Below are 15715 nucleotides of genomic sequence, written 5' to 3'. Positions count from 1 at the left end.
GAGAGAGGAGAGAGAGAGAGAATTTTTAATATTTATTTTTCAGTTCTTGGCGGACACAACATCTTTGTTGGTATGTGGTGCTGAGGATCGAACCCGGGCCGCACGCATGCCAGGCGAGCGCGCTACCGCTTGAGCCACATCCCCAGCCCCCAGCCACCAGTATTCTTATTTTTTATTTTTATGTGGTGCTGAGGATCTTACCCAGTGCCTCACACGTGCTAGGCCAGCGCTCTACCACTGAGCCCCGGGGCTCATGGTTTTTGAATTCAGGCACGTTCAGGTTCATTACTGCTCGGCTGCTTGTCTGCCGAGCGACTCAGGCCAGTCTCTTGACTTCTCTGATCTTTAATGTCCTCATCGGCCAAATGAGCTCATGCTGTGTGTCCCCTACCCTGAGCATGTCAGCAAATGCTGCTCCCCACGTCCCCCTGGTGCCAAGTGTCTGCAGTCGCTGACGTGGGCAAGGTGGCAGGTTAGACCCTGTGCCACCTCTGGGGCAGGAGTGTGTCGTCCTCGGCCCTCTGTCCCCAGTGCCCATCTTCAGTGGTGCCTCTCCCTGGCTGGGCCATGAGGGAGTCCAGGGAAGGAAACCGGAGCCTGGCCACAAGCCCTGGACCAGGCTCTGAGCCCGCCACCTCTGACCTGCCCCTCCTCCCAGGTGCATGGCTCCAGGCTGCGGCTGCCCCAGATGACCCCAGCCGACTCTGGGGAGTACGTGTGCCGTGTGGTCAGTGGCTCGGGCACCCAGGAAGCCTCAGTCCTTGTCACCATCCAGCAGCGCCCCAGCCCCTCCCACCGTAAGTGTCGTAGAGATCATGGCAAACGGTGGGGGCTTGCTAGGGGCCCATCGCCTCCTCAGCAGCTCCCACACCCCGCCCTGCACCTGTCCTCCCAGCCCAGGGTGTGGTGTACCCCGTGCGAATCGAGTCCTCCTCGGCCTCGCTGGCCAACGGTCACATGCTGGACCTCAACTGCCTGGTCGCCAGCCAAGCTCCCCACACCATCACCTGGTACAAACGCGGAGGCAGCCTACCCAGCCGGCACCAGGTTCGGAGCCAGCGGCAGGGAGGATGCTGCCCTGGTGGGAGGGCCAGGGAGGCAGGCCCTCGGTACCCCTCTGTGCTCATCTAGTCATTCAACAAACAGAGAGCGTCTGCGATGGCGTAGTCATCCTGCCAACTCAGTGGGTCTGCTCACCCACTGAGCCTCCCCGAGAGGCCGCTGCAGGCCAAGCCCTGACCTGGCACCACAGATCCCAGTCGAATAAAACAACTCTCTGCTCATTGCCTAAAGGGAACAGGCCAGGCCCACATGCCTCTAATTCCAGTGACTCAGGAGGCTGAGGCAGGAGGACCCCAAGTTAGAGGCCCCCAGTCTTAAAATTTTTTAAAATAAATTCAAATGGTGGGGATGTTGCTCAGTGGTTAGGGACCCTGAGTTCAATCTCTGGTACCAATGACGACACGTGTGACAGCTCGGGCACCCCTGCCGGGGCCTCCGCAGGCCTTCCGGAGAGGTGACGAGGAGAACAGTACAGACACGAGAGCTGCCATCCCCCGGGAGGCAGGCCAGGCCAGGGGCCTGAGACACCTGGGACCCAGGTGACAGCATCCCCTGTGATGAGAATCCCCACCCACTGTCACCTGCTCCCTGCAGATCGTGGGCTCCCGGCTGCGGATCCCTCAGGTGACTCCCGCCGACTCTGGCGAGTACGTGTGCCACGTCAGTAACGGGGCTGGTTCCCGGGAGACCTCGCTCATCGTCACCATCCAGGGCAGCGGCTCCTCCCACGGTGAGAGCGTGGAGGGCAGGGGCCTGGGCACGTGGCGCAGAGGTCCCCAGCCCCGTCGGTCCTGTCTGACTTGGTGTCGTCCTCCCCACTCTGTCCCCAGTGCCCAGTGTCTCCCCGCCAATCAGGATTGAGTCCTCGTCCCCCTCGGTGGTGGAAGGAGACACCTTGGATCTGAACTGCGTGGTGGCTGGGCAGACCCAGGCCACCATCACGTGGTACAAGCGTGGGGGCAGCCTGCCCTCCAGACACCAGGTAGACGAGGCCCCGGAGGTGGAGGTGGAGCCCTGGGCCCCTGCGGTGGCACCCCAGGGACCGCCCAGGGGCTTCTTCTTCGAGGCCCTGGACACTCTCGCGTCCTGGGCCCGGGGTAGACGGAGGCAGCCTCCACGTGCCTCATGAGGGAAGCCCGAGCCAGCCGTGACCACGGGCTCCTCAGCTCTCCCCTCTCTCCTCCCCAGGCCCACGGCTCCCGCCTGCGGCTGCACCAAATGACCGTGGCCGACTCTGGCGAGTACGTGTGCCGAGCCAACAACAACATCGAAGCCCAGGAGGCCTCCATCGTGGTCTCCGTCGCCCCTGGCCCCAGCATCCCTTCTGGTGAGTCTGGTGAAGACCTCGTCCCAGGAGAGAGACGGTGGGACCCAGGGACAGCGTCCCCTGTGATCCGAGTCCTCAGACCTGGGTAGTGGTCCGTGTAGGGTTCTGCACAAAGGTGCCTACGTCAGACCACCAGGTGCGTGACTCCTGAACGGAGGGAGGATCATTCCAACCTCAGTGGTGCACACCTGTGACCCGAGCTACTTGGGAGGCTGAGGCAGGAGGATTGCAAATTCAAGGCCAGCCTGGGCAACCCAGCGAGAACTTAAATAAAACTTGAAAAGGGGCCGGGGACATAGCGCAGTGGTAGAGTGCTGGCCTAGCAGGCATAAGGCTCTGGGTTTAATCCCCAGCATTATAAAAAAAAAAAAATTTTTCTAACCTTTCAAGTGTGCAACAGCCACATATGACTAGTGCCACTCTTGGCACGTGACTTTGTGAGGGTTAAATGAGTTAATACGGATAAGGGCTGGGGACAGGGCTGGCGCACGGGGAGTCCTTAGTGTTAACTGCGACCCTCCCGGGGCCACGGGTCCCACAACCTCTTCTCATATCTGACCTTGGCCAAGCCCTGACTTCTGCTCCTGTGTCCCCAGTCTCTGGCAGTGCTGTGCCCATCAGGATTGAGTCGTCGTCCTCACATGTGGCCGAGGGGCAGACCCTGGAGCTGAACTGTGTGGTCCCTGGGCAGGCCCACGCCCAGGTCACGTGGCATAAGCGTGGGGGCAGCCTGCCCACTCACCATCAGGTAGGGGTCGGCAAGAAACTGTGGGAGGGCTGTTGGCTGACCACAGGCTGGGCCCTGGCTAACTCTGCCCGAGAGAGAGGCCTGAGAGCCCCAGGGGGGTGCCACGTCCACCTGGGCTAGAGGCCTTCAAGGATTCCAGATTGGCCTCTGACGCCCGTGGTCCTTCTCTCTGTCCTGCCCTGCCCAGGCCTACGGCTCCAGGCTCCGGCTACGCCAGGTGTCCCCTGTTGACTCGGGCGAGTATGTGTGCCGTGTGCTGGGCAGCTCTGGCATCCAAGAGGCCTCAGTCCTGGTCACCATCCAGGCCTCTGGATCTAGTGGCGGCCACGTCCCTGGTGAGGGTGCCTGCGGGGCCTGGGAGCCTGGAAGAGGGTGGGGGGAGAGAGGGGAACAGCAAAGGGGGGCATCTGAAGACCAGCCGCCCTCCGCTCCCAGACTCCTGCCTCCTGCCCACTCCCCCGGTCCAGGACAAGGGGCCAGACTGAGGCTGGGGGAGGTCCCATCCATGTCAAGGACCTGAGAGCACAGGGTTTGGAGCTGGCATCAGTTGACCTGAGTCCCAGCTCCTCTGTCCCTACTTGAAGATGTCACCCAAGGGACTTTGCCTTTTCACATGTCACTGTTCCCAGTTGTGAAGGGGGTGGCACAGCTCTTGCCCTCTACTCTCCAACTATTAATCATCCAGGGGGTCCCCTAACGCCCGGGCCTGTGCCTCTGGGGTAGCCCTGGGTGACTTTGCGGGTGATCCAATAGACATCTTATGGGAGCGGTACATTAGGAAAAAATGTGACACATCAAACCTGTCATGACTTCATGGAAATCGGTGCCTGTAATGGGGCTAAGTAATGAAGGTTTTTAGAGTGAGTCAATTGAAAGGAAAGTATACAGTAATTAATAGCCCAGGGGCCCTCATAGTAGCGGAAATCGTGACCGGGCGTGCCCGGCTGAGTGGGCGGCTCGCTGTCTGCTGGCCCTGGTGGACTGGCACACAGTAACTATCCCGTCCTCCCGTAGCCCTCGGAGGTGGGCACGAGTGTCTTCTCCACATACAGATGGGAAGCTGAGACCGAGGGGAAGCAGCTTTCTAAAGATCCTTGTGTCTGAACAGGAGCTTGACCCAGCAGGCTGGCCCCGGGGTCTATGTTCTTACGACACCTCCTGGAGTTTGGGAACTCTTAGTGATCTATGTGGGGGCTCCTGGCTTTATCCCTGACCCTCGTGGTCCTGGGAGCTGGAAGTGAGGCCTGAAAGTGGTACCTTTATCCCCAGGCTCGCCCATCCCCAGGGTGGCGAGGCCACCTACTCCAGGCCCAAATGTAGTGGGAAAGTAGAAAAGCCACTCTGCAGGTGGCCTCTGATCCACACATCAGGGCACCCAGGAGACGGGTCAAGGACCCAGGGGTGGGAGCCCCTGCTCACTGACCCCTTGCTCTACCCCTCTCCCAGGAGGCACCCCACCCATTCGCATAGAGACCTCTTCCTCTCGAGTGGCCGAGGGGCAGACCCTGGATCTGAACTGCGTGGTGCCCGGGCAGGCCCACGCCCAGGTCACATGGCACAAGCGTGGGGGCAGCCTGCCCGCCCGGCACCAGGTATGAAATCTGGGAAAAGCAGGATGTGCCACCCTCCCCAGTGGTCCTTCCCAAACCCGCCCCGAAGGAAAGCAGCCCCAGCCCTGGGGGTTTCAGGGCTGGGGTGACAGATGGCTGGAGTCGGGGGTTGAGAAGAGGCTGGGAGTGACCCGGCCACCACCTCCACCCTGCACCTTGGTGCACATTACAACAGGACACTACCTACTCTTGATTCTTACTTCCTCCTGCCAGAAAGAGTGTCCTCAAAAACCTAAATGCCACACTAAAGTCAAAGGGAGTCACCTTCAGTCAGAGGCAGCCTGCATGGCAGCCAGGGGACAGAGGGACAAGAGGGTGTGGCAGTGGGAGGCCTGGGCCACCATTCCCAGCTCTTCCGTGCACTTTCACCCCACGTTGGCCAGGTCCACGGCCACCTACTGAGGCTGAACCACGTGTCTCCTGCCGACTCTGGGGAGTACTCATGCCAAGTGACAGGCAGCTCGGGGACCCTGGAGGCTTCCGTCCTGGTCACGATTGAGGCTTCCAGCCCAGGCCCTATTCCTGGTGAGTGATAAGCAGCAGTGGGCGATGGCGAGGCCCGGGCTCGGGGCCCTTCCTGGTTCTGCTCCTGATCTCACCTCAGGACTCTTTTTTGGTCATTGCTACTGGGGATCAAACCAGGGCTTCACGCCTGAGGCGAGCGCTCCACCAGGGAGCTACACCCCAGTCCCCTCAGGGCTCTTACTGTCACCTGGATCATGGGGTTTTCTGTGGCTGAAGACCAAGCCTAGCCAGGTGTTCCCAGATGTGACTGGCGAAGCTCCACAGCTGCTGCTGTGTCCCTGGGCCCTGGCCCTCCTCCAGCCCCTCCCCTTAACCAGCGGGAGTGAGCCCTGGCTCAGCTCCTAAGTCCCCAGGGAAGGGGGACCTCCTTAGGTCAATGTGGCTCAGCTCTGTCACTCGCAAGCCTCAGCACCTCCAGGGGACCAGTGGCCTTGTGCCACCACCAGAGGTCCCGGCTTTACCCCAGGAGCCTGCCTCTCCCCCGCCCCTGTCCCCACAGCCCCGGGACTGGCCCAGCCCATGTACATCGAGGCCTCTTCCTCACACGTGGCCGAGGGACAGACCCTGGATCTGAACTGCGTGGTGCCCGGACAGGCCCATGCCCAGGTCACGTGGCACAAGCGAGGGGGCAGCCTGCCCGCCCGGCACCAGGTATGGGGCCCGGCTGGGGAGGACCCTAGTGCAGGAAGGTCCACCCTGCATTTTCCTTCTGCTCCTAGACCTCATGCCAACCCCCTGCTAGGGGACCAGGGCCACCAAATACCTGTCAGGGAAGAATTCCCAAGGGACCCGGACTTTTCTCCCAGCCCTGCAGCTGCTCGTCCCTCGAGCCTCAGTTGTCCCCTCTGTGGAGTGAGCCCTTGGCCCCTGGGGTTCTGGGAACGAAGCTTTGCTCAGCCCTGAGCTCAGCTGGCACCCGAGCTCCTGAGTCCTCAGAAAGACCTGTGCTGGCAATGGCCCCTGTCTCAAGCCACCTGGCCTGATGGGTCCCCTCTCCTCCCCTCCTCCCGCTGACAGACCCACGGCTCCCAGCTGCGGATCCACCACTTCTCCCCGGCTGACTCGGGTGAGTACGTGTGCCGAGTGGCCGGCAGCACAGGTCCTGAGCAGGAAGCCTCCTTCATGGTCACAGCCGTCCCCAGTGCAGGGTCTTCCTACCGTGAGTGTGGGGGATGCTGCAGGCAAGGGGGGGAAGACCCTGGAGCTGAGGTGGGGCGTCCCTGTCAAGTCAGCCCCGCCCGCTGAGCCCGGCCCTTTGCCCCCGGGCTCAGGTCTCCGGAGCCCCGTCATCTCCATCGACCCACCCAGCAGCACCGTGCAGCAGGGCCAGGACGCCAGCTTTAAGTGCCTCATCCACGAGGGGGCGGCCCCCATCAGCCTGGAGTGGAAGACCCGGAACCAGCAGCTGGAGGGTGAGCGCCAGGGCAGCTGGGCTGCGGGCAGGCTTGAGGGCCTGGGTGAGAGGGCAGGGGCAGAAGACCACGCCCACACCACGTCCACGTTGGTCTGTAGTGAGTCTCCAAGGACTTTTATTTTCTGCCATCTGGGACTCTGTGTCACATACCCAGGCCTGAGAGGTTGGGGACATGGGGCAGAGGGACAGCAGCTGGCAGTGCCAAGGCAGGAGGAGAACCTCACTGGCCTCCTCCGTCAACACAACCCACAGACAATGTCCACATCAGCGCCGACGGCTCTACCGTCACCATCGTGGGCAGCCGACCCAGCAACCACGGGGCCTACCGCTGCGTGGCCTCCAACGCCTACGGCGTGGCCCAGAGTGTGGTGAACCTCAGCGTGCACGGTGAGGGGGCGCGGCCCTGCGCTCTGGCTCCCTGTTGGCCCTCCTCCCTCTCTGAGCACCAGAGTGGAGGGGAGACTGGTGCTCCCCCAGCGTTACCCAGCGGGGACTGGGACGTGCACATCGGCCCAGTCATGCTGTGGGTCAGCGGCGGTCGTTCCTCTGGGCAGGGCCGCCCACGGTGTCCGTGCTCCCCGAGGGACCCGTGCGGGTGAAGGTGGGGAAGGATGTCATCCTGGAGTGCATCAGCACCGGGGAGCCCCGCTCCTCTGCCCGCTGGACCCGGGTGGGCACTCCTGCCAAGTTGGAGCCTCGGACCTATGGGCTGGTGGACAGCCACACGGTGCTGAAGGTGAGGTCGGGGCTGTTCCGTCTTGGCCTGAGCTCCGTCCAGGACCTGGCCCAGAGCAGCTGCCTGGAGGAGGGGCAGGAGGGTGGAGCAGGTGGAGAGGGAAGCAGGGAGGCCATAGGTGGGTGGTGGGTAGACAGGTGATGGGGGAGGAGAGGGACGGGGAAAGAGGAAAAGGAGGGATGGAGGGTGGCGGGCTGATGAAGGGGTGGATGATGGCCGCGTGGGTTGGACGGATGGACTTGTGGCCCTCAGTAGCCAGGCAGAGGAGCTAAAAGCCGAGGGCCCAGCTCAAAGCCCCCAAGCCACCTCCTTGCTTTCCTCTAGATTGCAGCGGTAAAACCCTCTGACGCGGGCACCTACGTGTGCCTCGCCCAGAATGCCCTGGGCACAGCACAGAAGCGTGTGGAGGTGATCGTGGACTCAGGCACTGCAGCCCCAGGGGCCCCCCAGGTCCAAGTTGAAGCAGCTGAGCTGACCTTGGAAGCTGGGCACACGGCCACACTGCGCTGCTCAGCCACAGGTGCGGCCAGGGGTGGCCCACGGGGCTGGCACAGCAGAGGTGCCCTAGAGCCTGGGTTGTAGACACGTGGGATCTGAAGATGACGTTGTGGCCAGGAAGCACCCACTTAGTGGCTCCGTGGAGGGCAGGTCACCCTCCACCAGTCCAACCAAGGCCATCTTCTCCTCTACCCCACAGGCAGCCCCACGCCCACCATCCACTGGTCCAAGCTGCGCTCCCCCCTGCCCTGGCAGCACCGGCTGGAAGGCGACACACTGGTCATCCCCCGGGTGGCCCAGCAAGACTCGGGCCAGTACATCTGTAATGCCACCAGCCCTGCAGGGCATGCCGAGGCCACCATCATGCTGCACGTGGAGAGTAAGACGCTCATCCCCTCCCCTTGGGCTCCCCTGTGCATGGTGTGGGAACAAAGTCCCCCACAGAGCCCCGGGACCCCCTCCCATCCGGAGGACCTCAGAGACTGCCCTTGCTGGCATCCAAGTCCCCACCTGTCCCCGGTGCTCTCCATCCTGTCCTCTGGGCTTCCCTGGTCTTTTGTCACCCAGGCCCAATTCCTTGCTGCCATCCTGACCTGTCCTCCCCCCACCTCTGTGTCCCCTGACTCCAGGCCCACCGTATGCCACTGTCGTCCCGGAGCACGCGTCTGTGCGGGCAGGGGAGACGGTGCGGCTCCAGTGCCTGGCCCACGGCACGCCCCCGCTCAGCTTCCAGTGGAGCCGCGTGGACGGCACCCTCCCCCGGAGGGCAGCCGCCAGGAACGAGCTGCTGCAGTTTGAGGCCACAGGCCCTGAGGACTCTGGCCGCTACCGCTGCCAGGTCGCTAACAGGGTGGGCTCAGCAGAGGCCTTTGCCCAGGTGCTTGTCCAAGGTAAGCAGCGGGGCTCCGGGTGGACGGAAAGGAGCCAGCTTGCCTCTGGGCACATGGGGTACCAAGGCCTCCTCCTTTCCCCCACCACAGCGCCCTGCTCTCCTCGGTTCTCCGGGGCGCACGCGGGCTTACCCGTTCCAGAAAGTGCCCTGTGTTCTCAGCCCTACCCGCCTCCATCACCACCTCCCTCCCTTGGCACTGCCCTGGCAGGGGAAGCTACCGTGTGCGCCAATTCCCCAGCCGCTCACTGCCAGACGCCAGGCGCTCAGGGCAGGACCTGGACCCACTCATCTCAGCTGCCCTGGGTTTGTCCACCACAGGGCCCAGGCAGACTGGGAACATGCTTGACGGGGGCAACAGTGTGAGGCCCAGTCCTGCAAAGCCAGGCGAGGGCTTCTGGGCCCAGACTTCTAGAAACAGGGCACGAAGCCCACTAGCCAAGGGCCTGGACTGTGGTCTCAGGCAGGCCCTCTCTCTGGTCAGTTGGTAAGAGACAGATGGCAAGGTGGACAGGAAATGCCTCCACGTAGGCAGTTAGAGCTGCCCACGGCTCGTGGGGCCCTTAGGAAATGCAGGCAATGCTTCCACCCCCGCCCATCGCACACACCCGGGTCTTCACCGTGGCACGTCCCTGATCTCTTATTTTGAGCTACAGCCGGAACAGTCTTTGTCATCCTTCCTTAAGACGTCTGACTCCTAGCCAGGCGCAGTGGCTTGGGATCCTGAGGCAGGAGGTTTGGGAGTTCAAGGCCAGCCTCAGCAATTTAGCAAGGCCCTAAGCAACTCAGTGAGACCCTTTATCAAAATAAAAAATGAGGGCTGGGGATACAGCTCAGTTGGTAAAATGCTTGCCTCGCTGCCCAAGGCCTTGGGTTTGATCCCCAACACCACAAAAAAATAAATAATAAAAAGTTAAAAGGTCTGGGGTGTGGCTCAGTGGTTAAGTGCCTCTGGGTTCAATCCCTTGTACAAAAAAAAAAAAAAAAAAGATGTCAAACTCCTTTCGCTCTTTCCTGGGGCTGCCCTTCCCGCCCTAGGGCCAGACACCTGCCTCCCACACAGAGCGAGACCCACAGAACCTTGCACCTCTCTCTTCAGGTCCCTCAGGCTCTCAGCTTGCCACCCATGTCCTGGCAGGATCCACGCCCACCGTGCAGGTCACCCCTCAGCTGGAGACCAAGAGCATCGGGGCCAGTGTTGAGTTCCACTGTGCCGTGCCCAGCGACGCGGGCACCCAGCTTCGTTGGTTCAAGGAAGGGGGCCAGCTGCCTCCTGGCCACAGCGTGCAGGATGGGGTGCTCCGGTGAGTGCTGGTGGGTCGGGGTGGGGCTCAGACCCCCCAGCCCAAGACTCAGCTGGGCCCTCAACCCAAAGCAAAGTCCTTGCACACGTCACTTTACCTTTCTGAGTCTCAGTGTTCTCAGCCCAAGAGTGAGTTATAGAAGAGGGAAACGCATCCTCTCCAGCACCTAGCCGTCGCTTGGCGTTTGGGAGACCCCCAGTAGCGGTGGCCCATGTCTGCACTTGTGGTTTGTTTGATTTTTTTAAGAGGGTAGGTACCAGGGATTGAACTCAGGGGCACTCGACCACTGAGCCCCATCCCCAGCCCTATAGTGTATTTTATTTAGAGATAGGATCTCACTGAGTTGCTAAGCGCCTTACTTTTTTGCTGAGGCTGCCTTTGGACTCAGTGATCCTCCTGCTTCAGCCCCCGAGCCACTGGGATGACAGGCGTGTGCCACCGTGCCCAGCTGCACTGGTATTAGTGGACGAAGGAGAACAGCTCTGGGGCCAGGCATGGACCCATGACCGAGGGCAGAAGGCCTTTGTCTGCAGTGGGGGTGGTGCCCCACCTGCCCACCTCTAGTGCTCACAGGGGGGCTGGCAGCCGGCCCTGGCTTCCTATCAGGGTGAGCCCTGAACTCTCTGTGATTGCAGAGCATCCTCAATGGGTGTGACTCCCTCAATCCTTTTTCCTTACAGAATCCACAACCTAGACCAGAGCTGCCAAGGGACATACGTTTGCCAGGCCCATGGGCCCTGGGGACAGGCCCAGGCCAGTGCCCAGCTGGTTGTCCAAGGTAGGGAAGTCCCCTTCATGTGAAAGGATGAAGTAAATCATGGGATCTGCTTGCTGGAGGCCAGCATGGCATAGGGGGCCTTGTTCAGATTGCAAGGGAGGAAGGAGGGCGGGGTGGCCATAGTGGCCGGTGCTCAGGCAACAAATAGTGGCCACAGGATAGTAACACACACACAAAGAGCTGCGTCATGGAATGGGGGAAAGCACACGCTGAGAGGGAGGAATGGCCAGGGCCAGGCTCTCCTGTTCCGGGGCAGTCTGTGGCCTCCCCGGCCAGCTGACCTCTGCCTCCTGCTCCCCAGCGCTGCCCTCGGTGCTCATCAACATCCGCACCACTGTGCAGACCGTGGTGGTCGGCCATGCCGTTGAGTTTGAGTGCCTGGCACTGGGTGACCCCAAGCCTCAGGTGACGTGGAGCAAAGTTGGAGGACACCTGCGGCCTGGCATCGTGCAGAGTGGAAATGTCATCAGGATCGCCCACGTGGAGCTGGCCGACGCAGGACAGTACCGCTGCACCGCCACCAACGCGGCCGGCACCACCCAGTCCCATGTGCTGCTGCTTGTGCAAGGTGAGCGCCAGCAGGGTCCTTGGTGGGGCGCGCACGGAGCCGGGGCTCCTGACGCTGCTGTCTCCCCCCACCCCCCACCCCGCCTGCTTTGCTCCTCCTTCCCGATGTCCTGCGAATTTTCCTGTGGTCATATTTAAGGGGCAGATTTCATCACAAATGGTGGCAGGAGGGGGTGAAAGGGAGTGGCCCCTGGAGAGAGCTATGCCATGGGCATCAAGAGGAAAAAGGAGGAGGCGGGCATGGTGGAACACGCCTGCAATCCCAGCTTCTCGGGAGGCTGTGAAGGGAGGATCTGGGTTCAAAGCCAGCCTCAGCAACGTCGAGGTGCTAAGCAACTCAGTGAGCCCCGTCTAAACAAAATAGGGCTGAGGGTGGGGCTCAGTGGTCAATCGTCCCTGAGTTCAATTAAAAAAGAGGAGAAAGGATCTGTAGTCCTGACTCAGGGAGTGCCCGCCCCATGCATCGAGGGCTACAGCCCAATCTGCTGGCGGAGATGAACCCAAATATTGTGGAAAGTGAGGGAAGGACCGCGGGTGCAGGCACCGAGCTGTTTTCCTGAAAGCTGATTCTGTTTCACCTACGACCTGCCCCCAGACCTCCGCACCTGTACTACCTTAGGACCCTCCTCGAGTCCCCACAGGACTGTACAGTTTTCTGCCGGGGCCTGTGGGAAAGGTCTTGGCTGTGGAGCAGGTGGCCCTGTCTCTGCACCAAGACTGAGCGGCCGCGGTCCCCTCATCCGTAAAACAGACATGGCGCCTCCCTCAAGGGATGGTGTGAGGATTAGATGGGGCAGGGCCCAGGCTGGGCACACACACGGTGGCTGTCATCACGCCGATGGCCGTGTCTTGTCCCCCCAGCCTTGCCCCAGATCTCCACACCGCCAGAGGTGCGTGTGCCCGCCGGCTCTTCGGCTGTCTTCCCCTGCATGGCCTCCGGCTACCCGACTCCTGACATCACCTGGAACAAGGTAAATGCTGGGCAGGGACCTGGGCGGGGCCTGCCTCACTGGCCATCTCAGCACCCCAGGGCCTGGCACATACCTGGCGAGTGAAGTGGGCCTGGGGCAGGACGGGAGGCACCCACGGCAGACATGGCCAAGGCCAGGTGCTCAGGGCCACGTTTGCAGGTGGACGGCCACCTGCCCCCCGACAGCCGCCTGGAGAACAACATGCTCGTGCTGCCCTCCGTGCGGCCCCAGGACGCAGGCACCTACGTCTGCACCGCCACCAACCGCCAGGGCAAGGTCAAAGCCTTTGCCCATCTGCAGGTCCCAGGTGAGACAACGCCCCCAGAGTGGACAATGCCCCACCCACTCCCTGGAGGGCATCCTAACGTACTCTGTGCCCACAGAGCGGGTGGTGCCCTACTTCACCCAGACCCCCCACTCCTTCCTGCCGCTGCCCACCATCAAGGATGCCTACAGGAAGTTTGAGATCAAGGTCACCTTCCGGCCAGACTCAGCTGATGGTGAGCAGCAGAGAGCGGGTCTGGGGCTGGCCTGGGAGGGGACCTGTGGCAGCCCCCAGTCCTGCCCTCTGGGAGGGGACATCTGCAGAGCCCCTCTCCTGCCTCTTCTCCTCACGGCTCCTCCTCTGCGCTCTCCCGCCTCCCAGAGCCTCTCTGTCATTGGCACCTCAGTGCCAGCCCTCCTGACCCGTCCGCTCCTTCTCCCTCTGCCGTCTCTCACCCATTCCTCCTCTCTCTCTCGTCTCTCCCGGGTCTCTGACTCTCCCTGGCCAGGCCTCCTTCTCTACTCGGGTGAGTCTCTGGTCCCTCGCCTCCTGCAGGTGGAAGCTCCCGGGTGCATGACGCCAGCTTCTGTCTGTCTAGCGCTCGCAGCAGGGCCTTCAGTGTAGGCCCCATCCCGTGAGATGTCTCTGGCCACGTGAGGTGTGCCAAGAGGAGGGGCCGGAGTCCCTTAGAAAGGCGCTGGAGCTTGGGTCATTGGAAGGCGGGTGTGACGGGAGCCTGTGGTGACACGCTGTCCCTGCCCAGGGATGTTGCTGTACAACGGGCAGAAGCGGACCCCGGGGAGCCCCACCAGCCTGGCCAGCAGGCAGCCCGACTTCATCTCCTTCGGCCTCGTGGGCGGAAGACCCGAGTTCCGGTGAGACTCTTCCCCGGGGACTGGATACAGGACTTGGTCCTGCAGACAGACACACATTCCCATCAGCCATGAGCAGAAAGGCAAGGTCGCCTCAGAAAGACCCAGAGCCGTGAAGCCAGGCCGGGCTGCGTCCTGGAGCCGCCTGAGCTCTGGGCTGCTGGGTGCAGCTCTGGGGAAAGGGTGGAGGGAGGAAGACCCGGGGAAGGTCAGGGACAGGCTGGCTGGGGCAGTGCCGGGAGGACCAGGCACGAACCGGAGCAGCCCTCCTTACCAGCCCTGTGCCTCCTCTCTCCCACCCTGGCGCTGCCCACCGAGCAGGTTTGATGCAGGCTCTGGCATGGCCACCATCCGCCACCCCACCCCGCTGGCCCTGGGCCAGTTCCACACGGTGACTCTGCTGCGCAGCCTCACCCAGGGCTCACTGGTTGTGGGCAACTTGGCCCCAGTTAATGGGACCTCCCAGGTGAGACCACAGCCCCCCACTCAGGCCCCCCACTCCTGGCCCCCCGCCCGCCCCTGCCCAGGCCGCCGGCCGCCCCTGACGCCCCCACCTTCCCAGGGCAAGTTCCAGGGTCTGGACCTGAACGAGGAGCTGTACCTGGGCGGGTACCCCGACTACGGCGCCATCCCCCACGCAGGGCTGAGCAGCGGCTTCGTAGGTAAGGCAGGACCCCCAGGAGCCTGCGGGGCACCGTGGCTGTGGCCCCCTGGCTCATGCTGCCCTCGGCCCCCAGGCTGTGTCCGGGAGCTGCGCATCCAGGGCGAGGAGACCATCTTCCAGGACCTCAACCTCACTGCACACGGCATCTCCCACTGCCCCACCTGCCGCGACCGGCCCTGCCAGGTCCTGCCATGCCCTCGCCCCCCACCCCCGGCTGCCCCGAGTCCTGCAGGGAGGGGGGAGGACGGGGGCGTCCTTGGCCTGACCTCTGGGGGCTGGTTTTCAGAACGGGGGCCAGTGCCAGGACTCGGAGAGCAGCAGCTACGTGTGCGTCTGTCTGTCTGGCTTCACAGGGAGCCGCTGCGAGCACTCCCAGGCCCTGCACTGCCACCCCGGTGCGTGCCCCGCCCTGCCTGTCACCGCCACCCTGGGTGCTGGCCTCCGCCCCTGCTGCCCCTTTGTACCCACCCCCTCCCCAACCTCTCGCCATTCCTGCCCAGGAACTGAACTCTTGCCTTCGCAGACCCCAGGTTCTCTCCCCGGCGGCCACTGCTCCTGGGTCCCTGCCACCTCCCCATCTTACTACCCAGGAGCCCATCACCCTGCACAGTGACCCAAACGTGGTCTTTTTTTGCGGGGGCGGTGGCCAAGTACAGTCTCAGAGAGCCCCGGGCACAGTCACTTCTGCACGCCAGGCTGTCCCCCCTCGCAGCCTTTCTGGCCCCACTCCTCCTCCCTGACGCCCTGGGCGGCCCTCTCAGCTGGCCTGGCCCTAGGAAGCCAAGCCCCAGGGTGCAAAGGACAGAGCTCAGACCTCAGTGTCCTCATGGCCCCTGTGCTCCCCAGAGGCCTGTGGGCCGGACGCCACCTGTGTGAACCGGCCCGATGGCCGAGGCTACACCTGCCGCTGCCACCTGGGTCGCTCGGGGGTGAGGTGTGAGGAAGGTGAGTGGAATCAGGTGTGACACCCACAGGGTCTCAGTGATGGCTGTGGAAACTGGCCAGGCACTCAGAGGCCAGACTGAGCCCTGCAGGGGATAGTTATTCCCCGGAAGACCTCAGATCAGCTGGGTGCGGTGGTCCACATCTATGATCCCAGCAGCTCAGGAGGCCGAGGCAGGAGGATCGCAGTGTAAAGCCAGCCTCAGCAGTTTAGTGAGACCTCGTCTCTAAAAAATAATATAAAAAAGGACTGGAGATGTGGCTCAGTGGCTAAGCACCCCGGGGTTCAATTTCCCGGTACCCAAAAGAAAAAAATCTCAGATCCCTTGGCCATGCTGTCTTACGCTTGCAGCCTGAACCCTTACCTGCGCCCCCACCCAGAATGGCTAACTTATTGGCGGTCCCTACAGTCTGATTAGCTGCCCCAGGGCCAGGGCTGCTGGGCACTGCAGCCACATGTTCCTGAGCCTCTGGGTTGGGGACTTAGGGGTACTGGGGTCCCAGGGTAAGACTGAGTAGCTGTCCTGGGTAAGACCTGGGACT

The 15715-nt window shown here is 62.4% G+C and overlaps 1 protein-coding gene across 2 annotated transcripts in view; it reads left to right on the top strand.

The window, feature by feature from the left end:
- The window catches only part of Hspg2 (heparan sulfate proteoglycan 2), a 90119-nt gene that overhangs the window by 69322 nt on the left and 5082 nt on the right, over positions 1 to 15715 (top strand). For both annotated transcript variants that reach the window (XM_078025538.1, XM_078025537.1), the window contains exons 58-86: positions 659 to 797; positions 896 to 1047; positions 1657 to 1792; positions 1893 to 2044; positions 2251 to 2389; positions 2986 to 3137; positions 3325 to 3472; positions 4584 to 4729; positions 5131 to 5272; positions 5772 to 5923; positions 6290 to 6431; positions 6544 to 6684; positions 6939 to 7073; positions 7241 to 7422; positions 7747 to 7942; positions 8120 to 8299; positions 8550 to 8810; positions 9909 to 10113; positions 10794 to 10891; positions 11193 to 11459; positions 12320 to 12429; positions 12589 to 12736; positions 12813 to 12929; positions 13458 to 13569; positions 13888 to 14032; positions 14129 to 14228; positions 14304 to 14413; positions 14517 to 14625; positions 15077 to 15175. In XM_078025538.1, the coding sequence (XP_077881664.1) occupies positions 659 to 797; positions 896 to 1047; positions 1657 to 1792; positions 1893 to 2044; positions 2251 to 2389; positions 2986 to 3137; positions 3325 to 3472; positions 4584 to 4729; positions 5131 to 5272; positions 5772 to 5923; positions 6290 to 6431; positions 6544 to 6684; positions 6939 to 7073; positions 7241 to 7422; positions 7747 to 7942; positions 8120 to 8299; positions 8550 to 8810; positions 9909 to 10113; positions 10794 to 10891; positions 11193 to 11459; positions 12320 to 12429; positions 12589 to 12736; positions 12813 to 12929; positions 13458 to 13569; positions 13888 to 14032; positions 14129 to 14228; positions 14304 to 14413; positions 14517 to 14625; positions 15077 to 15175 (4315 nt within the window). The remainder of the gene's footprint in view (positions 1 to 658; positions 798 to 895; positions 1048 to 1656; positions 1793 to 1892; positions 2045 to 2250; positions 2390 to 2985; positions 3138 to 3324; positions 3473 to 4583; positions 4730 to 5130; positions 5273 to 5771; positions 5924 to 6289; positions 6432 to 6543; positions 6685 to 6938; positions 7074 to 7240; positions 7423 to 7746; positions 7943 to 8119; positions 8300 to 8549; positions 8811 to 9908; positions 10114 to 10793; positions 10892 to 11192; positions 11460 to 12319; positions 12430 to 12588; positions 12737 to 12812; positions 12930 to 13457; positions 13570 to 13887; positions 14033 to 14128; positions 14229 to 14303; positions 14414 to 14516; positions 14626 to 15076; positions 15176 to 15715) is intronic.

This window comes from Ictidomys tridecemlineatus, chromosome 11 (genome assembly GCF_052094955.1).
Source record: "Ictidomys tridecemlineatus isolate mIctTri1 chromosome 11, mIctTri1.hap1, whole genome shotgun sequence".
In the NCBI taxonomy this organism is placed as follows: Eukaryota; Metazoa; Chordata; class Mammalia; order Rodentia; family Sciuridae; genus Ictidomys; species Ictidomys tridecemlineatus.
Note: the sequence above shows the minus strand (reverse complement) of the source record. Positions and strands in the feature narration are given on the sequence as shown.